This window comes from Patagioenas fasciata, chromosome 2 (genome assembly GCF_037038585.1).
Source record: "Patagioenas fasciata isolate bPatFas1 chromosome 2, bPatFas1.hap1, whole genome shotgun sequence".
NCBI classification, from domain to species: domain Eukaryota; kingdom Metazoa; phylum Chordata; class Aves; order Columbiformes; family Columbidae; genus Patagioenas; species Patagioenas fasciata.
This window is the reverse complement of record NC_092521.1, coordinates 90,523,820-90,546,300: the sequence shown is the minus strand read 5'-3', so window position 1 is coordinate 90,546,300 and position 22,481 is coordinate 90,523,820. Positions and strand designations below refer to the sequence as shown.

Genomic DNA, 22,481 nt, shown 5'->3' with positions numbered 1-22,481 from the left:
TTTTTTTTTTGTTTTGTGTTTCCTAGAGGGAATGTACATAGAGTTAATGTTTATTATCACCCTTAAGATAAAGTGTCTTGGATATGGCACTCTGATCTCAGCCTACCATAAATGGTTTGTTGCACTGGTAGAACTAACAGAGCTAACAGTAATCTGTCAGGAAGCTAGTTCCATATTAGAATATCTTAAAGTCATTATTAACTTTCCAAGATTTCCTATTGAGCTTTTCGTGTTCCTCATTTTCTGTGTGTACGTCAAACAACTGTTGTTTTTGTGGTTTTGTTTTGTTTGTTTGGTTGGTTGGTTTTTGTTCTGGATGGATGTGATGTTTGAAGTGGTTGGGATTTTTCTTGGTTTTTGTTTCCACTCCTTAATGCATCCTGTATCTCAGTAATTTAGTTTAAATATACCAACCTTGCCCATTCTGTGGCAGAAGTTGCAGGCTACGGTGTATATTCACCAGCTGCTCAGGCAGTCTAAAACCAAATTTCTAAAGTGATTTAACAGTTTTACCTCTTCTTGCTCCGGCTGCAGGAGTGTGGTTATAAGAGATGACCTCACGTTTTTCTTAAAACAGTTGTCAAAGAGAAGAAATTGGCACTTAGGAAGGCATCTAATTTGGAGCGAGTTCTGATGGTAATGTTGAGATGAAGATTACAGGCCAGCCAAACATGAAGCTGTTCATAGTTTAATAAAATAAGTTACAGAATAGCACCAGACACATGGTTTTCCTTAACTTAAAATCTTTTGGCCATACTAATGGTGCAAAGTCTTAAATTAGAGCTTTCCGAATTAATTCTAGAGAGCTGCTAAATTTAGAAATTGCTGAAAGGGATCCAGTCCTTTTGTGTACCTTGTCTTTTGTTTTCCCTGTCAGCCTATTTGTTTCTGCCTGGTTTCCTGTTCGCGCTACCAAATGTCCCTGCTTGGGGCAGTTGCTATCACTCACACGCTTTTATACTACTTCCTCCTCCTGCTTTTTGGCAGTGCAGGTTGGCTGGTACTGGGTTATCCATGAGTAACTGTGGAATTCATTAGACTGAGATCTTGCTGTAGAAGAAAGCAGTGGGTTTTGCTGTAGATGTGTAGAAGAGCAGAGAACCCTGTCATGGGAAGATGCTGCAGCTCTGCAGCAGTGCTGAGTGTTCAGTTCTCACACTGAATTCCCTCAGAGCAGCTTCTGTTGGGCTCTGGTCACCTCGACTCTGAAATGTGTGCTTAGTTGTCATAAAGTAGTTTATGGTTTTTTCCATTTGACTTTGGACAGCATGTGAGCTTGTGTGCCCTCTGAGTTCTCTTTTAAAAACAAGGCCAAAAGTAGAGACCTAGAGAAAGGAGAAAGCAGGTTCAAGTTCCTTCTGGAATGTGTCACTGGGGTGTGTTGCAGAGGTATCCAGGCAAAACCAGTGTCAGTGCCTGATAACTGCTCAGTACCAGAGACACGCTGTCCCACACCCAGTGTGGGTGCCGCACAGCCTGCCATGTCACTGGCCCATAAAACCCGCCAGGCAGTGATGACTGACATGTGCATTGAGTAGCTCCTGCTGATCCGGGCCACGTCATACCTGCTAGGGAACGCGCAGTAGGTCTGTGCCTGTTCCCACGCAGTGGGAGATGCAACGAACTGGTTGCACATTTGTGTGTGCTGCAACTGGAGTGTTTGAGGCAGAAACTCCTGCCTGCTCTGCAACATGATGAGGCAAGGGCATGTGCGCTCAGGGGCTGATGGGCTTGATGGGACTCGTGCCTGTGGAGAAGAGTGTGGGTGTGGGTTTTTTTGTTTTTATTCTTGGTTTGGGGGTTTTTGTTTGTGGTTTGGGTTTTTTTGGTTGTTGTTTTTCAGGGTTTTTTTGACTCATCATCTCCCCAGGAGAAAAATTCAGTGTACAGCGCAAGGCTCGGTTGGGATTTTTATTTTGTCTTTTAGTTTGGCAGAGCCCCGAATGCTGGTTGTCCTACCAAAAAACAAGAGCAAAAGACTAAGTGAATATATCCTGATATTTATTTCTGGGGTGCCTATCTAGATGCACAAGCAGCAAAACTGAAAGAATCAGGAATGGTGTTATACTTGTGAGATGCAGGGAAGTAGTGCATTCTCCTTGTTCAGCAACATGTGATTTAGAGTTACCCTTGAATGTTGTTTTCAGAGCAGGGTGGTCCGGCTCTGTGGAAAAGGTTTTTCAGCTCCAGACAGTTGTGGAGGAATTTGCACAATCTCACTGTTACTCTGCGGTGCTCTGGATCTGCCCGGTCTCCTCCTGGCCTCCAGTCCATAGTCCATGAATGTGTAGACAATGTCGCAATGTCCACCCTACAAATATTATTAAGGATAGGGCATGTAAATTAAGCCATAAGACCTCTTCCTCTACTCTCTCTCCCAAGGCTGGGTCAAATATTGGCTGCTTGAACAGTTCAGGTTTGACAGACCAGTTTCATATTTTGATTTGTAGAACAAGTGGAGTATTTTTCTCATTTTTTCTTTCCCCTTAATATTTAAGTCTGAATTAATATAATACCAGACCCTCTTTTTTTCACCCTCTCCTTTTCTTCTTACCTGAGTTATAATAGCTGTAGTCCTCAAATGATGAGAGGGCAGGGTCACAGCAGCAATAGTTGCATGTTAAAATTAAGGTGTCTGATTTTTTTTTTGTCCACAGTGACTTTGAGTATATATTCCTCATGAGGAATAGCTCACTCCTCATGTTTCTTCCTTCCCCCTTCTCCATTTAAGTTTTATGCCATGCTTGAATTTCTCGAGGTTTCCCCCTGATTTTTAAAAAGGTCCAACAAGATAGTAAGTTAGGTTTTGTCATGTCAGCTCTCTTAATTCTGTGCATATGCAGTATGTTTTACACATGTGGTTTCGGTAGCCTAAAAGATACTGGTCTTCAAAGTGTTAACTTTTTTTTGATAATCAGATGATAATGAATGTTAATGTTTAACTAAAATGTTGGGGTTTTTTTTACATATGACTTCTATTTACAGTGCTTAGACCTATTCTAAATACAAATTTGAAAACTAGGTTAACTTTTTACTTAGTTTGGTTGTGAAGTCAGTCCCAGCAGCCTGTACCTTGTTCAGAATAAAGGTGATTGTCAGCTGAAAACTGAGAGATGGCACTTAAACCATGTTTTTGTGTGTGTGTCAGTCCTAGTGACGTGTGTGTTTGCTCCTGGTCTTTTAATGTGGCTGAAGGGAGGTAAACAGCTACAGGTCTTACAGCAAAGAATAAGTTTAATTTTAAAGTCAGTTTTATGGCAGTGGCTCCTAATGATGCCAGAATATGTATTAGGAAGATGCTTAATTGCAGGATAGAGATGTAAAAGAGAGATAGAAATATCCTGATCATGTTCTCTGGAAAATTATGAATATAGGGGTTCATGAAAGCTGCAAGCAAGATTTTGTATCTCCCAACTCTTTGATGTTAGATGACACTATGGAGTTGGAAAAAGCGGGGCAGATAGCATCAGCTGAGAAACAAGTTAGTTGACTAATCTGGGGAGGGCAAAGGCTGGAGAAGATCAAAATGTCTCAGAATAAAGGGAACTTAGACTGCTGAAAATAAAAGTAGTAGTGATAGTGGAGTGGGTGGTATATGAATGCTATTAAAAGTTATTTAATCATGTTGAGTATTCAAAAGACTGTCATATGATTAACAAATAATATTTTAATTGTTAGCATATTAGTGATGATTATTTACTTAGCAAACTTCCCTCTTCACTCTCCCAGTGGGGTAAAGAAAGAGAACTGTGGTGAGAGCAAAGTTGGGAACAGAAGAGCTAATTGCTCCTGATTAAAGCAGGAAGTTTTTTAAAGAGGAGACTTTTCCAGTTTTGTGTTGTTTCAGGTGGCATCCCATTATGTTGGTACTCTGCTGACATGCTCGGTGAATAGCTTGGAGGGTCGTCTTTTGCTTCTGGCATAGACTAAGAAATAATTTAGTGCAGAGCATTCGATTTAGTCTTCTCCAGGTTAGTTTACTGGCTCTGAAATAAAGTTGATTTGTGTTCTTTTGCATATTTGAAATTTTGGGATTGTTTTGTGATTGCGGTGTTTCTTGAGCCATCTCACCATGCTGGGGAGATAGCTCTTGGAGAGAAACTGTGACTGAAAGATGTTAGATATGACCCAGGGCACGCAGATGTGTATGGTGCAGCTCAGCTGGCAGCCTGGAGCTGCTTCTGTGAGTGCAGGCAGGAGGTTCTGCAGTAACGTTGCTGCTGTCGGCATCGCCTTTCTGCTGCTGGCAGGGTGAACAGAGACACAGGTATATTGGGTGCAAGTGGGACAGCATCCCCCCACAGGGCATAATGAGGACAGCCTGGCTACCTGGAGGTAATTAATATAAGAGGCAGTGTATCTCTGCTTCTCTGCTTGCAAGCAGCTTGACACAACCTGTGCCTCAGGTGTCACATCTTCACGACGGAGTTGAAGCTTGCAAGCCAGGAGGAAGTCCCGTTTTATGTGTCAGTGTTCACACGGTGATATGTGACAGTGTGGCACTGAGCCTGTGTGCTTTATTTCTAAGGCTGAAACACAAGACTTAAAAAAATATACACTTCAAAAAATTAGTGTGGAAATTTCACAGCTAAGTCATACATATCAGAAAATGCAGTTTTGAAGGATGTATTTCAGAAACCATCAGGGAAATTTGGGAAGTCCCTGGTTGTGCAGTTCTGTACTGTTTGTGGGGATGGAAACTGTTTTCATAGGTACATGAAACTTCTTTAATGCAATACTGCACGATCTAATTATATCTTTCTTGGAAGACTGCTAAGCGCGTGTCCTCTGGCTCACACGCTCTCTTCTTTCGCTCTCCACACTCCCCTCTGTCTCCATATTCCCAAAGCCTTTGGCTTTGTGGTGGTAGTCAGAAGTAGTTTATTTTCTTTATTTTTCAAATAGCACTTTTACAGGTGATCAGTCATGTCTATAGTTAAAGCAAACTCACAACTTCTGTGTATATGACCTTGTGTTCATTGTTCACAAGTGAGTTTCCTGGGCTGCAGCTTTCCCTACCAGCTGTCTGGTGTGGTCGTAAATGGTTTACTGGTTTCTGAGAAGGAAAAGTGCAGAAAATGTTGTTCCCACTGTTATAAAAATTAATCAGATAAGAAGCTGAACAAAACAAACCCTCACATTTGTTGGGTTAGCAAGCTCCAGTGTATGGGAATAGGGACTCCCGGTTTGTTGGGAATGGGAAGAAAGCAGATGTTGAGCAAAAGGTGATATTCTGGTACCTACAGTGTCTCTTTTGCTACCTGAGTAGAAGTTCTTGCAAACTTAGATGGTTATAAACCTCTCAAAATACCAAGGAGCTTTTTGCTCACTAGAAATTTGTTTTAGAATGATTTATCTTTAAGAGGTCCTAAGCACTCAGGCACTGGTTGAAGATTTTCAGCAGAAGCATCCACTTATGATAAAGCTGAAGAAAGTTAGAAGCTCTCGGTACTTGGAGGTCTAGCATCGTGCAGAGAGGAAGGATCTCCAAAGTCAGGTGCTGCCTGTGTCGTGAATTGAGGCATTCCAGTGTAAGTGCTGTAGGCTTCTTTGAGTAGCTATTCAAAGAAAACTGACAACAAAACCTCTTGATAGCAGGCTTGTTTTTTTTATTTTGTTCTTTTAAATGACTTTTCTTTTTTCCAGGTAGGTCCAGTTGTGTCCAATAAAAACATAAGGAAATACATACTTTGGACATGTTTGGTTCTGATTGTAGCTGGCCAAAGAGGAAATAATTCAGTTTTGTACCTTCCTTTTCAAGTCTTCCAGAATTATTTGGTTTATTTTTTTACTCTTAATGTTTCCATTCTGAAATGTGACCTTCTGGATACTTCCACCCCACTGGTTGTACTGGTGGTCAAAAAATACCAGGTGTTCTCAAGAACACTTTACTGACACTTAAAATACAGATCAGGGAGTGCTTTGCCCAACTGTGATCTCAAAAGAGAGGCATCCTCACTCTGAACCTTGAAGGTTAAATAGTTTAAATGCTCTATTGTTGCTATGGCTGAGAGGGAGATACAGAAACACCTGTGGCAGTAAAACCACCTCAACTTCAAGTGTTACAATTGGACTGGCACATCCCTCTGGGAGGCTTCTCCTGCAGTCTCTTCAGTGTGGTTTAACTGTAGAGTTATTTTCTATAGCATTGAACATCATACTATTATCTGGAACTTGTACAGTTTCTTTAACATTAAAAATGCAGCCAGAGTGTCGTCTTTGGCTGGGGGATGAGGAGGAGAGGAGAGAAGCATTGTCCTATAGCAGCCTGGAGACAAATCTTGGTACAGTGGTCTCTGGTGGCTGTAACTATGAGTACTACTTGGGTAGTTTAGTACTGGGAAAAGGCATTAGTGGTGGGTATATCATGGTAGAAGTGCTGACTATTTTGCTTTGCTTTTTTTTGTGTGTGTATGTGTTTGGTCTGCTGACTTTGAGCTTTTCCTCCAGGAATAAGTACCTGGAGACCGGTTTGTTTTTTGGTACATATATTGTGTAAAAAGTATAACTTTATTTTTTTTTTAAATTATCTTATTCTTTTTAAAAACAAGTTTGTGGATTGTGGTGTTTTTTTTTTTAACTCTCTAAGAATCTGAAGGCATCAAAAATTTAAACTCTCTCTAAATTAGGTATTTATATAGAAGATGGATTCTAGTGCTGTGCAGCAAAGATTGACAGGCTTGGGTTATAAAAAGATGAAACAGGAAGGAGAAGAACAAAGAAAGATGAGACCCAACACTCACAGACCTCAGTGACAAATGACAGATTCTTATTTTCATTTACTGGTCTTCAAATCACCATCTAATGCTCAGAGGAGCTTGTGGCTTTTCCCCAGAAGACATTTGGGGCTACCGTGGCACATGTGATATATAGAGGCTGGAAATCCCACAGTGGGACCTTTTCTCTGGGGACTGAGAGACCACGTATGGTGTGTGGGGCACATTACATGCCTCAGGACAGAGCCTGTGAAGCCAGCACAGCAGCTCGGTGCTGCCTGACTGGGGAAGGACCGAGGGTGCAGCTTCATGCCTGGCTTAGGGTCTTCCAAGTTGTGGGGGACCCTCTGGTCTTCTCATGCTGAAACCAACAGAGACAGCAGTCAGAGAAGAGCTATAATCCACTTGTAGACTGTTTGGGGAAGGGTCTCTGTGCTTTCAGCAGCGATCTAGGCATCAGTCATTAGAAACGGACTGCGAACAAATGAGGGGGCCGGAGGGAGGAGAGGGTGTACATGTCCAGCTCCCCTCCTGTGGGATCTTTGTGCCAGGCTCTAGGCAAGCATTGAACCAGAGCATCTCTCCTCCTGTCTCTTTGCTCGTGTAAGGACAGAAAGGTCTGCCTTGCACTTTTCTGAGCAATCAAGGTGAAGGCAGAACAAACCAAATCCTTGGTAGGCATCTCATGACCTTTTGCAGCGGGTATTCAGTGTGCTTAGATGCCACAGACAGCATGACAGCCTCTGGAGGATGGCAGGAGCCCTTAATTGAGATAGTTTGTGTTTCTAGCAATAAACTAGAAGCAGACTTCACATTTGCAACTTTTATAACTTCAGTGCAAATACTGACTCGATCCATGAGCCCTGTCCAGATTTTTACCCCATGTAAAGAAGTTACAGGATGATTGGTTTTTGAGTGTTACCTTTTTCCAGATATCTTCTCAAGCATTTTGTGTTTCAAATAGTCCTCCATCTTGATGTGAAGCATAGTGACTCACAGCATGGGTGGTGACTCATCAATATCAATTAAACATCAGGATCTCAAAGGTGTGACTCCTTAAACTTTTACAAAAAAGTGCTGTCACAACACAAAAAAACCCCACCCTACTTCCAATATATTGCACATCTACATATGTACCAAATTCTGCACATTGCTGTACTGCTATGAAAAAAAAGCTTTTTCTTTTCCTTTCAATCTTCCCTTTCCACCAGCATGTTTTATGTACAGTTATTTTTGTTTCAGCATAACAATACAGTCCTATTGGTTTAGCAAGTTGCTTTATTAGATCTCTTGCATTAGGAGGGTGGATGGAGGACAGGGAGAGACAAAACCCAGGAACACAAAGAGAAATTCCAGAGAACACTATAAATCTAGCAGCATCCTTCATTCAGGCTGGGTGCTGCTGACTCCCAGGGTGGACACCAGGGGATTCAGCCACAGCAGTTACAGGATTTAATGGTCTCCCGGCTTGTAACAGATTAATCTACCTTTTGTAAGAGGCAGTAGAGGATTACTGTCTAGTCTCCAGCCAAAATCTCCCAGTGCAGGTTTACTTGGAGTGCTGCTTGAACTGTCATCAGCATGGCCCAGCCCTGTGTTTTGTTCTGCAGAGACATGGAAACTTGTCACTCCTTTCTCTGTAGGAGCAAATCTGAGTGTTGCGTTTGCAGAATGAAACTGTCAGCACTTAGAGCAGGACCTGCCATGGCTCGAGGTACAGCCATGCCATGTGGGCATGTGTCAAATACGCTTTGCTTTGCTGAGCCCAGGTATGTGTAAGGAGAGAGGCAGCCTTGCTGCTGTGTAATGGTTCCTACTTTATTTCTAGCTCTTCAAAGCTGAGGCTGCAGTTCTCTGCCTATGGTTTTTCCATGGGGAAGGGAAGGGCAGCACAGGTCTCTGGCAAAATTCCTACACTTCCAGCATGACGAAGCCTTGCTGGTTTGCTCTGCCACTGTGTTAAGATGGGTGGGGATTATATGCTAGCTATTAAATATGTAGTTTGTCCTATTAATGTCATCTTCACCTGAGGTGGCTTTTGATTGCTGCATCCATTTTTCTTTTGTGCCCTCTCCTTATCTTATTCTACTGTTGCTTCATGAGTTGAATGCCCTGGTGGCACCCACCAGTGTCCTGATGAATTTGTTTTGGATGACTGCTTCACGGCAACACCTCTCTGGTTTGTGACAGCCGCCAGAGGACAAACCAGGGTATGCTTGAGCTCTGAGTACAGAGCAAGTAATCTGGGGTCATGACAGATTCTCTGGAAGTTTGTGCTAAAGCAACTGTTGAAATATTTCACCATTTCCCTATTTATGAGTTCTGGGAGTTTTGGAGAGTAAGAGATTCGGGGAAGGTCAAGGGCTGCCTGTGTCTGTCAGCACCCGTGCTAGGCTGGCCTTGTAGACTTGGGGGACCAGCTCTGGTTTATGCTGGCCTGCAGAGCGAATGCTTAACCAAGGGCAGGAAAGGGCCACATGCAGGGTTTGCAAGGAAATACATGTTTTTATTTTCAGAGCAGCTGGAGATTTGGGCAATAGCCATAAAAACAAACAAATGATGACTCGCAGATAAGTTATCAAAAGGAGTGTGTGCGTTTTAGGCACCACTGAAGAACATGCTGATAGATTGACTTTTCTCCTGCTTTTAAACTCTTACTCTGTGTGCCAAAGTGGTTTGACATCTATTGTCATGTCCTGAAACTTTACAACAGCCCTTCATGATATTTTGGCTCTTCCAACCATGAACCTTTACCTATGTGTAATCTGGAGCTGCATGTTCTCTGCCTGAGGCTTGTACAAGGGCTGGCTCTCTTTGACTAGCAGCAGTGAGCTGTGAAAATGCAAAGGCGTGAGGATAGCTACTTTTTTCTTTTGCACTTGGATGACATCGCTGTCCGTCTGATAGCAATAAAATTAAAAATTAACAACTTGTAGAGGTTGTTTTTTCGAAAGTGTTCTTGTATAAATATGACTTTATAAACTTAATTTGTTCCCTATGGACAAAAATGATTTCTCATTTTTGAGCAGCATATACACCTTCTGGTTTGTGAAAATAAATCCAGAGCATTTGAAAGCCTGCCTGGAGCTCAGATGTACCTCCTGAATTTTGTTTTGTTTGTGGCTTGTAGGGGCAGATGTTTTTCTCTGCTAACTGGAGATTGGTTCTATAATTACAAATATTAGGAATTGCATTTCCCCCACTTGATAAATACTTCCAGAAAGTCAACATATTTGGAGAGCAGTTCTCAATTACTTGCTGAGCTGTTTGCTGCAAGTAATTCATAGCAATTTGGTGGAAAAAGTACTTGCTCATGCTACTTTGTTTTGATTCTTTAGTGGCTTCAATCTGTAGGTTGGAGGATCAGAAATGTATGTCCCAGCTTCTACAAGTCAGCACAGTAAGGAACTCAGAAATACATTTAACCTAAAACAAAAAGCCTGAGTCTGAAAGCTGGCATGTCTCTTTTGGCCACAGAAGTGCTATTCTTCTTGGTGAGATGGTGTATTGTAGGGAGAACATCTCCTGTGATGTTGAACCAGAGGGCTGAGTCAGAGCTAGCCTTATTTGTGCTATATGTCATGGAAATGCTTAAAAGTACAGTGCATTTAATTGAACTCTTTTGAGGGAAGCTTTCTTTTGAAGTTGCACCTGACCTTTAAAAATAAATTGCAATACTTCTACTTTGGTTTTGGCCATGAAACTTCAGTTACTGGTGTCAGGAGGGCTGCTACTATTACATTACACATGAACAGCCATTTATTCTGCAAAGTTTCAGTTCTGGAGTATCTGTCTCTCCAAAGTTAGCTGTACTTATTTTACATGAAATGTGCATGGTTTCCATTACCATCAGTATTTGAGCACTTCACAAACCACGAACAAACATATCTTCCTACATTTATTCAAGGGTATAGTAATACTATCCACACTTAACACGTAAGAGAGATTAAGTCTGAGGGCAATGAAGATGCTGGGCTAAAGCCAGGAATGCAGCCTGAATCTCCTGAGGCTCCATCTTAATGCCTTAGAGGCAAATGTCTTGGAGTTTAGGGAATCCTTACTAGAAACCTGGCTGTTCCCATCTTTCTTGTGGGAATAAGGCAGTCCCCTAATGGCACGGTGCCTGAAATGGTCCATTTGCTCTTCTGAAAGGGTAATTTCAGTATCTGGGATAGCTTTAGTGTGGAGGTTCAGCCCCTGTCTGATCTCTGAGCTGTGAAATGTCACTGTGGGAGCTGCTATCCCATGGGGTTGTGTGGCTGCACTGGGCTGTCTGGCTCCGGGCCAGGCCTGATGAGTGATGCTGTTAGTTAGTCTTCCTTTTCCACCACCTGGGCAAGGGACATGCTTTTCTGAAAGTAAAGGACTCTTGATGCTCTGTCCATGAGAGCTTGGAGCTAAGGGACATCAGGGGTCTGTGGCAAAGCAGCTGCTTTTCCCAAGGAGGTCAATAGGAGAACTGGCTCTTAAATTGGCAGGCTTGCTGCTGGTGGGCTTCACGGGGCTCTGGTAGTAGGTGTCTGAGGCTGCTATGATGGGATGCTCAGCTACATCAGTACTGCCAATGTCTGAGCTCATGTGGCCTTGAGAGGGGGGAGGCTTAAGTGTTGGATAATGTAATTTTGTAATTAAGGGTCTGATAAAACTCACTGAAGAAAACAAGTATTTAATTTGCTTCTTGGGATCTGGGTTTTAAGTTGAGGGGGAAAGCTCTTTTCTGCCACTTCCATGCATGCTCACACTAGGACTGAAGTTTGAAAGCTCTACACCAACATTAGTATGTTTAAATGCATCTGAGAATAACTGTTTTATTTCATTTTATCTGTCCTTTTCTTTTTTTCTTCCAGTGGGATCTTGTTTGTGACTCTGCCTGGAAAGTCCACATAGCTAGATTCTCCCTGCTGGTAGGATTAATCTTTGGCCACTTAATAACAGGATGTATAGCTGACTGGTAAGTGAAAAATCTTTTAATGCAATGTAACTATAGATAAGCAACAGTAAAATATTAGCTGTTGTTTCGATTTTCTTCTGCTTTATATTCATGAAGAACCTTCGCATAATGATTTTTCAGGTTCTGAAAGAAGCGTGATGAATAAATAGTTTAAAACTGCGTACTAATGTCTTGAACTGAGTAATTTATATTGAGGTAAATAATATGAAAATAAACTATTTGATAGTAAACTTAGTTATTTCCTGCTGGCACAATTTATTACAGCTGTAATGCTAGTGCAGAATTAATTATTTTCTAATTATGTAACTGAAGCCTTTGGTTTAGGGTTTTTTTTTTTTTTTTTTTGTCTAAACCAAGAGATAGAGCCAAAAGAAATTGGAAGCCACGTTTATTTGACTGAATACAAGAGTAGCTTTGTGCTTACACAGTATCTTTTGGGGGGTAGAAGGCTGCTTTTTGCAAACGTTTCCATTGTTCTATTTTTAAAGTTCTTGTTAAGCAAACATTTCAATGCAGTGTTAAGGAATCACTGACGTGCTGTTAATATTGGGGTATTAAGTTCAAAACCATAGAGTGCAATTCCTTAAGTTGCAGTGGTGAAGACATTATTGGAAAACCCAGTTATTCTGGGAGTTCAGCTTTTATTTAAAAGTGGGTCTGATAGTGCAAAAGAGGGAGAAAAAAAATTAAAGGCATGACTCAAGTGATTCCAATGGAAACGCAGCATCTGAAACAATAGCTCTGCAATGCTGTCCCAGTAATTTCAGTGGCTTCCAGCTCAGTTGCCAATGTTGGTGCTTTAAATGCCCCCAAGTTAACTCTTTTGCCATTCATTAAAAGAGGAAAGGAAGAAGAGTTGCCTATTAGGGAAAACTTAAAAAGCCTCAGCAACTCACCAGTCAGTTGGGAGAGAAAAGGCCCCCTGAAGCTGTGCAGTTATTTGGCTTAAACATTTATGGCAAAATTGTGTCTTAATTCTTGAATAGTTGCTAAAAGTTTTTAGGCAAGTGAGAAATCATGACTTTTCAATGAAGTATGGAACATGTGTCATGAAATACACTTGAATTTTATTAAAATACTAAAATAAAACAGGGCTCTAACATATGTATAGAAAGTATAGTGGGGAAATAAATGAGGGATCTTACTTGGTTTGCCTAAAAAGGAATCAGTGTGGAGAAAGCAGATTTATTTCCAAGTTAGGGAAATGCTGCTGTAATTGACAAATAAGTCACAAACAAGTGAACAGCTTATTGCCCAGGGCACTAGCTCCAAGACAGACATGCAGTATGCAGATTTAATAGTTCTCTGCCACCAAAAGAGGGAGCATCTTGCTCTTCCATCTATTTCTGTCCCCAGTGTGTACTTTGTGCTGCCACATGCACTTGTTGGACCCCTCTGCAAGCTGCTTAGCTGAGCTAATATAGCATAAAATTACCCTGATACAAAAAGTAGGTTTGGTTTGGTTTGTTTGGTTTTTTTTGTGAGCTTCAGAGATGTTAAGGAGAATCTGGTTTCCAGCTGTGCTGCAAAGGAGAAGTGTAACTTGGTGGCTGGAGGGTCAAGTGGAACCCCTTGCTGTTTTGTGGATGACCAGGCAGGATGTGGTTTGCTGCCACCAAAGCCAGTCCTTGTGTTCCTCTTCATTCCTCATCCTTGCCATCTGATGGATCTGACCCAGCAGGAGTTCTGTGCTGGATAGTCTTTCTGTCTGTAGCACTTGGGGCTGGTGAAAGAAGACTGAAGTGGGGTTTACTTAGCTATTTAATCACAACTTGAGTTTCTCCTGAAGAAGATGTCAGTCCCAAGCAAGAGCAGGGAAAATTAAACAGAATAATATATAAAAGCACTACAAAACTTCAAAATCTGTTTTCACTTCACTTATATTCCGCTGTCCAGTTTAGATAATTAGAAGATGCTTTGGATTTTTTTGTACTGTTAGGGTTTGGGGCTTTGCTTTCCCGTTTTGAAAGAAAGCTTTTAAAGCTGCGCGTGGCAAAGGCATAGAGTGTTTTAAGGTCATTTGCTAAGTAAATGAGTGGTCTACATTCAAAATACAGTAGGTGTGCATGCTTGGATATCTCTGAGTGGATAGCTCTGTGTGGAATATCTATAGGAAGAAGGTCTGTAAACACATTTGGCTGGGTGTAAACTGACTGTGTCCAGTGCCTGGATAAGTCACTTGTTCAACAGACAGAGCATTGCTGGTGGTTTTTCAAGCTCTGGACAGAGGCTGTTGAGGTCTCTGTGGAAGCTTTCCTTTTGGAGCAGGTGGAATCGGTGTTCATGTAGTGTTGAGACACTAGGTCTCTGCTTCTGCCCAGCACTGACCCTGCTTTGTACCTACTCAGGTGCTTTATAGAGCCTTTGTGCCCGTTCAAGTCCCAAAACCACAAAGAACAGCATGGGAAGAGCTATTTGATCAGCAGCAAGAGCAAAGCTTAGTCAGGGTGGCAGGATACATGCGTAGGAGCATGGGAAAAGCAGATCTTGCTCTCAAAGCCTTTCACTTTACCCCTGTGGTGCAACTCTGACTACATTAGGAATATCTTTTTGATGCATCCGCATATCACACTGTGTGGATTGCAGATTCTTCAAAAGCCTGAGGCTGTTTCTATCCCTAGTTATTTACCTGTGCAGGCAGCATTTAGCATTTGATCTAGATAATACTATGTGGTGTATGCTGAGACTTGTGTGGCACAGCAATCTCTCTCTGGAATAGTTTGGATGGCAATAGATAGCATCCCAGGGCTGTTTTACTAGGTAGCTTGTGTATGGTTTAATTTCTCACAAGCATTTCCATGTACTGTTAGTCAGATAACTCTGTGTACATATAAAAGGCTTGAGACTTGTAAGACATCCTGTCAAAACACTACTGGATCACCAAATATATGACTGATGACGGCCCTGGAATTCTGATTTTTGAGGCATGTGCTGTGTGCCTTGGTGAGGAAGGAAAGCTAGTTTTGTGACTGGGAGGAGCTGCTGCTGATGCCTCTCACCAGAGGGCTTACTTGGCCTCAGCTGGCTTTCACAGGCCCAGGAGGGTCTTGGGTTCCTGATTCTTCCTTAACAGCAACCATTCTTTTACATAACTTCCATAAGGTTGGGAGAAATTTTATGTCCTAATGGTGGATAACCTCAAAGAGACTGGGAGAAGGGGAAGAGGGGAAGTGATGTAGGCTAAGCATGAGGTCTTTTTTAATCAACATCAGGGAATGGCACGTCAGGCTTGTGATGAGAATTAAGTTCCTAATTCTGAGTGTTTGTGTAATGACTTTCATCTACAAAACACTTCCACAAATACTAATTAATATGAATTGCAGCTTGGTCATTATGAAAATAGGGCTGAAAAAGCCTACACAGATCACTGATAAAACACAAAGGTCATAGTTTTTTCTGTATTCAGGGTTCAGTATGAGGTACTTCCCCTCCTTACCAAGTGCTTTGTGTTCCATAAATATAAAATCTGAAGCACACACAGCAGTAACTGCCTCAGAATCCAGTGTGTTCCCCAGTACATTGCATATCACTGAGGCAGTGATTATGTCTTTTCACCATGAGCTCCACAGCTGCCCATCTTCTGGTGAGATGGGTTTGTATGCTGGTTGAAATCAGTTTGATTTGGCCTTACTGTCTTCGCCTTGCACGTTGTTATTTTCTGTTTTTAAAATATCAAATGGCTAATGCCAACAAGTTAAATCTCTGAGGTGCCCCACAAGTGATGCTGCAGCTGAAAAAAAAAAATAGTAAACCTGTCCTCATGCAAGGAGCCTTGACTTCACATTCTTAGGTGTGACTTTGAAAGAGCATGAATGATGATATTTTCTCAAAAACATGATTCTTTACCTTGTCTGCATGCAATTGAGCCAAATTCAGCACATAGAGATGAGTTATTGTTTATGACAGAGTTGCACAAGTCTGGCTGCTGGAATAAAGCCAGCACACCAGAAAGAAAATTAACAGCGATTATATACAAAATCTAATCACTACATTCACACCCTAAAGAGCCTATTGGTTGCATTATCATTTTAGCATATAACGAGCAACGCTCGGCTAAAGGACACTTATTCCAATGTTCTCGAGTACATGTTGAAACAAGACTTAACTAATTGTGTAGGCTTCAAAGTGTCTAAAGCTGCAAGGTCAGAAGTCTGTGTAGTTTCTGACTAGATGTTTTGCAAGTCACTCTTGTTAGAGGAGCCGACTGACCTAAAACTGAAAGGATTTACATATCTTTAGGTTAGCAATTGCCAACAGGATGAATTCCTTTTAATAACGACTACAGTGACACACATACTGGTGCATTCTTCCAGTTCCCAAAAATGTAAAAAAATATAATGATGTCTCTCCTTTTTGGCCCTTAACCCTATATTTTATTGATCTCCTTCCATTTTAAGTAAAGCAAAATTGAAAGTTGTAATTTTGAATGCATATATGTAACATACTTTATAACTGCTGCTAACAATCTGCTGAAATAATCAAATAGAAGCACTTCAGCATGTGAAAGTGGACTAAGTTGTGAGATTTAAATGTTCTTTATTGTGCTGACATTCAACCTGATGGGTGGCTTGCAGCTGGCAGACGGCTTTGAATGGGTCTGTGAAATCTGCCTGCAAAAAGCAAGTTCATATATTCTTTGTGGAAATGGCATATGGAGCTGACTAAAAGGGATCCTCAGTTCCCCTGGAAAACTTGTGGGAGTTGACAAGCTGAAAATTTTTGGAAATCTCCACATAATGATCCAATTCTTGCTTAAAAATAGCCGTGTTCTCTGGTATTTCGTATAGTTCTTGCACAGAAAGGAGGGGGAAGGGAAATTATAAACACTAAGCATATGAGTAAGAGATGTAAAAGTCTCATGTTCCTTTGACATAAAAGAGCCAAAATCTGAAGTGAGTGCCCTTACTTTTGGTGGCAGCTTAATTCTTCCTCCTCATTGGCACTGCACCAACACACACACAACTACAGATTGCAGCTGCAAAGCGGGGCAGCAAATCACTGCACCCACATTGCCAGTAATCATTTTTGGAGTTGTTCCTTCCTCACCCTCCAGTGAGGCTGGTGTTGCAGGTCTCTGCAGCTGCTGTGGGGATACAAGGTGGAGGGACTTGGAGCTCACAGTTTTCCTGTGAGGGGTACTGTCAGCTCTCTAAACGTCAGTGAAGTGACATGAGCTCTGTTTTGTCCTCAGTCCTTGTTTATTAGGCTTGCCCTTGTCAACGAGGCCAAGAAATGCAGTTTTTTGAGCCAACTCCTCTTGCAGATGAGGCTGAAAAGCACGTCTGTTGGGAAGAGAGGACCTCTGCAGTAAATTTTGTGGCTGTAAGCTATAGAGAAAAACTAATAATATAACATTCCATATAACATCATACACTCTCCCGTGTTACTACAGAAAGCCCTGAGAAGTTGCTTGTAGTCTCCAAGGGACTTGTTTATGGCCTTATGGTAGTTCCTAGATGTTTCCTTGTTCATCTTCAGTGTTTTGAAAATGATGGTTAAACCAAGCAGTAATACCATGTGCTGTCTCTACTTAATCCCATCTGAAATGAATTCATCAGTGCAAAGCTATCTTCAGGAATCTGGGATTTTAGTAAGCAGAAAAAAAAAAGAGAAGAATGAAACAAGCATTTTAAATGGGTGGCAATATTTGAAATCATTCCATAACTTGTTCCCCTCTCTGCCAGTTGTAATGATATAGTGTTATGTCCTCCTGGCTTTTAACACAGTTTCTCCATACTTCTTATTTTTAGGGTTGGTCGACGGCCTGTGCTGCTCTTCTCTGTCATATTCATCTTGATATTTGGGTTGACGGTGGCACTCTCAGTGAACGTGACCATGTTCAGCACACTCAGGTTTTTTGAGGGGTTTTGCCTGGCTGGAATAGTCCTCTCCCTTTATGCACTGCGTGAGTATGCCTTCATCACCCATCCAAATGTGTCTTTATCAAGTACATGGTTTGCTGTTCTCTGGCTTACTACTTCCGTCCAAACAGATCAAACCAGGATCATGTGGACTGAAAGAGCTTTAGGCTGAATTTTGATAAGAAGGTAGGGCTTTTGTAGCTGTCTCTTTAGGTTGCTACAGAGCAGTCTGTGAAGGTGTTTAGAGAGTTATAAGGTGGTTTGGGTTTGCTTGCTGCTATTTAAACCTGGAAGTTGTCTGTGTCATAACCGTAATGTGTGGAATTTACCTTGCAATATTGAGCTCAGTAGGAGACTCCCCAGTTTTGCTTGCCTCAAGCAGGACGCATTCTGGCACTTTTTCAAAAATTCCTCTCTTACTTGCAGCAAGAGATCCTGTGTCCCTGAAAAATATGTGAGAAGAGCCTGAAGTACTTTTATAAAGAGACTTTTGTTGTTATTACTGTGGTGGTGGTGTTTTTGTCTATTTGACTGGGGAAAAAAAAAAAAAAAAAAAAAAAAAAAAAAGAGAGAGAGAGAGAAACCTGAGAGAGGGCTCGTAAGAAATGTCTACACACTCATATCTGGGGTGACTGTAGCCAGAACATTAGGAACTCCCTTTTGGAGGCCTTGCCTTCAGAGACTACATGTGTAATACGTAATCTGTGTCCTTTGGACATGCTCTAGAAAGCTCTGCTTCTGCTTCCTTGGCTTTTTGTAATTATCAGGTAGTACTGCACCAGCTGAGGAAAACAAGATTTCCCCTTCTTTATTATGGCTCTGGAAAAGTATTATCTGACGGTATCCTGGAAGCTGCCGTACAGATCTTCATGGATTTTTATTTACTTCCTATCATAGATGGTATCTAACCCATCAAGACTTAGCACAGTATTGCTACTTTTCATGGAGTGTTTTGTAGTATTGAGTTCCACAGTTTTTGTTTTGTTTTTGGTCTGTGTCAAGAGGAAAGAAACCCAACTAGAGTGTGCAAGAGTTTGTTTTGTATTGCAGTTCTTCATTATGGCTGATATGGTACCCAAGATACACTTCTTTTTTTTTCTTCTCTTGCTTTTGGTCATATAAACTCTAGTGTGAGTTTTTCACCAAAAAAAAAAAAAACCCGCCAAAACTACCACTGGAGTCATTACACTTTTATTGGGAAGTGTTTTAATCTGTGTGGTTCCCATGGGAGGGCCTTCAGCCATTATCAGTATGACATTTAGCTGGAAATTAGGTTTACCGGGATTTTTCCCAGCCCAGTACAGTATGCTAGTTTTTCTTGGTTGGTGGGGTTTTTTAACTTTTAAGAGTCATTGCAACTGAAGATTTTAATGGAGAAATACCATCTAACTAAACGTTTCATTATGGACCTTGTGAGATCAGAGCAAGAGAGTATCTGTGTCACCCTACACCAGAAAATAGCTGCCAGCCAAGGCTTTCATTCAACAAGTGCGAGAACCTGGTTAGTTTGTGCTCTTCTTGATCCAGAGCAAGGATCTGAGTCTGATTTCCAGGTGCGCACCCCCTAGAATTCAAGTGTTTGCTATAACCACTGCTGTCTTGATTGACAATGCATTAATTGGGTAGGTGTTAGGAGAGATCTGTGTGAAATTAGTTGCAGCCTGAACATCAGTGTACTTCTATGGAAGTAAGAAAATGTGAAAGATGCAGCACCTGCACCTCTGGTAAATCTTTTGACCTTCTGGCTGAGGAGCTGAGGGGAGTGGATTTTTCTGCATTAAATATTTTCAATTAGACAAAAAAAAAAAGTTGTCATCTTGGTGTAGAGTAGTGGGATTGGCTTAATCCCTAAAGTCTTAAGAGAGTGGGAAGAACAGAGTTTTTTTTGTTTTGTGGTTTAGTATTCATAATCTGTTAGGCTTCCTCTCAATTTAAATTTACTCTTTTTCCCCTTCTGATAGAGTCCATAACATGCCGTTGCACTCCTTTGTGCAGTCATCGGCTTCGTAACCCCTCTTCCCTTTCTCTTAATGGTCTTGATTTCTTCCCCTGGAGGTTTGTTGCCCCTGAATTCCCTGCTGACTGCCCTAAGCAGAACAATACAAAGGGGAAAGTTTGCTCTGCTAGCCACAGTCATTAGTTGAGGTTTTTGAAGCTACTGCGCAGAAGCAAACTGTATAGGCTTGCATAGCCTGCAAAGGTAATTAGCCTGCCATAGGGATCCTTTTACACTGTGGTGAGCTTGCTAGTTGTGCTTGGATTTATGGCCTGCCTAAGGGAAATGGTAAATAACAGTCCTGGGAGTGGGAAGAGCACTGAAGTGCTGTGTGTAAAATGCAGAGCTGCCAAGGTTCAGTTGCCCTCCCTATTCAGACTGCACTCTTCTTTATAGCCTAATGCGGTTTCCTACCTGTCTGCCTTGAGGTTCAGAGTGAGTCATGGGACAAGCCTTGTCATCTGTGGAGGGCCAGCACTCAGCCCAAACCACCTGTGTTTCTCTGTGGGCTTTCCTCAGTGTTGTAGTGAGCTGGCTTCTTGTGACATCTAAGTACAGCCTTTTGCCTGGAGCTGCTTGGGACTTGTCTAAAGAAACTGCTTTTGGATGTTGATTTGTTAAACTGAAGAGTTTTCCTGCAGCTGCTGTAGTTTTGTTTGAAAAAGATGTCTCAGGTGAAATTTCTAGTGAACCTTCAGGAAGAGACAGGCGTTGCACAGGTGATGGTGCTTTCTGTGAAGGAGAGAAGCAGAGGAGAAATGAAGCTGGGTCTTTCTCCTGGATGCTCTGGGTCATTGCATCATCTAGGGGAATGAAAGGCAGTTAATCCTTTTCTACTGAGCAAACACATGCAGCTTTGAAAGGCTTTTGTTTTGTGCTGATATAGAGGCAAGGATCTTCTGCTGTCTTCCAGAAGTGGTTTCCTGCCCAGTACCAGCCCTCAATGGGTTCCTGTGCTCCTGAGCAGCTGGTACACATGTTGGCTGGTGAGGCACCAGGAAGGTCCTCAGGAGGGTGAAGTGACTCATGATGTGGCATGCTCAGCAGCCATCTGATGCCAAGAGCTGGAGATGCCTGCTGTGATATGCTAGTTAGGTGCACTGCTATGTTTGCTGAGCAGGTTTCTGTAGAAATAGGCTGTTCCTTGTTGGATGAGGGTGCTGGGAGCAGAGGCAAAAGCTCATAGAGAGAGAAAAAATGTGGAGAGGTGCTAAGGAGCACTGTGGCTGCAATGGTTAGAAGGGGATGTATGGCCTGCTCAGCAGTTCAATGTAGAAAAGACTATAGTTTGAGGGACTGGAGAAGGACAACAGGTTGCTTACAAGAAAGTGGGGGATTTATTTTTTTTTTTCTTGAGGGTGCCTTTTACTCAGTATTTTTTACTGCATGCCCATCCAGGGCAGGAAGGATGGGCATCCTGCATGTGCTGGCTCAGCATGGTTGGATGCACAGTGCTGTAGCGGGCTGCCCAGCTGGAGATGAAGAGGTTTGAGTTTACCCATTGGGGTGGAAAACCCTGCTGTTGCTCCTGTAAGGAGTTTGCTTCAGACAGGCCAAGAGGGAGGGAAAGAGGTGCAGGAACCCTTGGCAGGGACACGTGTGCCTGAGTAATGCCTCAGCCAGTGTGTGTGGACTCATACTGCAGGTGAGGTGTGCCACTCTTACTGCAAACAACTCTGCTTGCTGATTGCAGCTCATGTGGGACAAAGTACACTCAGCAAATGCGGAAGTCACGAGAGAAAGCATATCTGATTATCTCAAGGGTGGGGAGAGTGTTGCTTCTGGGTCACTTTGGTCTCACTGGGGCATTGCCTCAGCCGTGACCCCAGGACAGCCTTTTCCTGCGTGCTCATGCAGAAAGCCAGATGCTACTGCTGACTCAGCATGGGTCTGTTCCTTAGTGCTTGCTTTCACTAGCTGGCCTGAGCTGCTGCAAGAGCTTTCATGATGAAAGCAGGAGTTTCCCCTCCCTGTTCTTACCATCTCCTCTCATGTGCTGCTGCCTAGGCTGAGCTGGTGACAGCATCTGCCTGAGCTTTCTGTGGGGGAAGCCACCTACTTTCCTGCCAGAGAAGACCAAGTGTGCTCTTGTCAGTGGGATGTGCCCTCTGGTCTTTTCCCCTCTTTCTTTGGGAGAACTTCTACTGGGCATTGCGTTCCTCATGTTGCCTGAGCCTGGGGGATAGGGTGGGAGCGTGACCCTGCACCATGCAGGACCAGTTAAATGCATGAAATTAATCAAGGGTTCCCTTCCACCTGGTCACATCTGATGCTGCTTCTGTCTCCTCCCCAATGTGTCTGCTTTAGACACTTTCTGCAGTTGAAGATAGGATGGTGATATTCATTAAACTATTTAAGGGGAAGGAGGGGAGGGTAAGAGTTGCACTTTTCTGGCAAATGCTCCTGGCAGGTTTACCTCCTATTAAAGTGCCATGTATGTGCCATTGCTAATGACTGTACCTGAGCTCAGACAGTACAAGCCATGGGGCAGATTTGCACATGATTGCAGGCTGTTCAGCAGTTTCATGGGTGACTGAACTACACGTTACACTGCAAAATTAGAAAGTCTAGACTTGAATGAACCAGTAAATAGGCTCTAGAAATAGCTTTGCTGAAAGGGAGGCAACATCTTCTCAGGTTGGAGAAACAAAGCAGGGATGCCCAGTGGTAGGATGAGTAGGTGCCTATTTTTTCTGTTACACGTTTAAGAGAAAAAAGGTAGACACACTGTTGGAAATCATAGTTGTGTTTCAAAAGACTGGAAAAGCTTGGCAATGGTTTCCAGACTGGTTAAGATGTCCAGCTGTGATGTACATTTCTCAGTTATAGCTAGGTCAATCTAACCTGTTGCTCCTGTAAATTGCACAGGCACCGATGTGAGAGAGGGTAGATGTGACTTCTTAAGATCCTTTTTTTTTGTTTTTTTTTTTTTTTTTCAAATGTGTATCCTGGAAAGT

General features: G+C 42.3%; 1 protein-coding gene across 5 annotated transcripts in view; it reads left to right on the top strand.

Moving 5' to 3' along the window:
- The window catches only part of SLC22A23 (solute carrier family 22 member 23), a 117,754-nt gene that overhangs the window by 7,010 nt on the left and 88,263 nt on the right, over nucleotides 1-22,481 (top strand). For all 5 annotated transcript variants that reach the window (XR_010650888.2, XM_065830967.2, XM_065830966.2 and 2 more), the window contains exons 2-3: nucleotides 11,564-11,667; nucleotides 17,418-17,572. Coding sequence is in view for 4 of the 5 variants with exons in the window: in XM_065830967.2 (XP_065687039.1) it covers nucleotides 11,564-11,667; nucleotides 17,418-17,572 (259 nt within the window). In the remaining variant the exon portion in view is untranslated. The remainder of the gene's footprint in view (nucleotides 1-11,563; nucleotides 11,668-17,417; nucleotides 17,573-22,481) is intronic.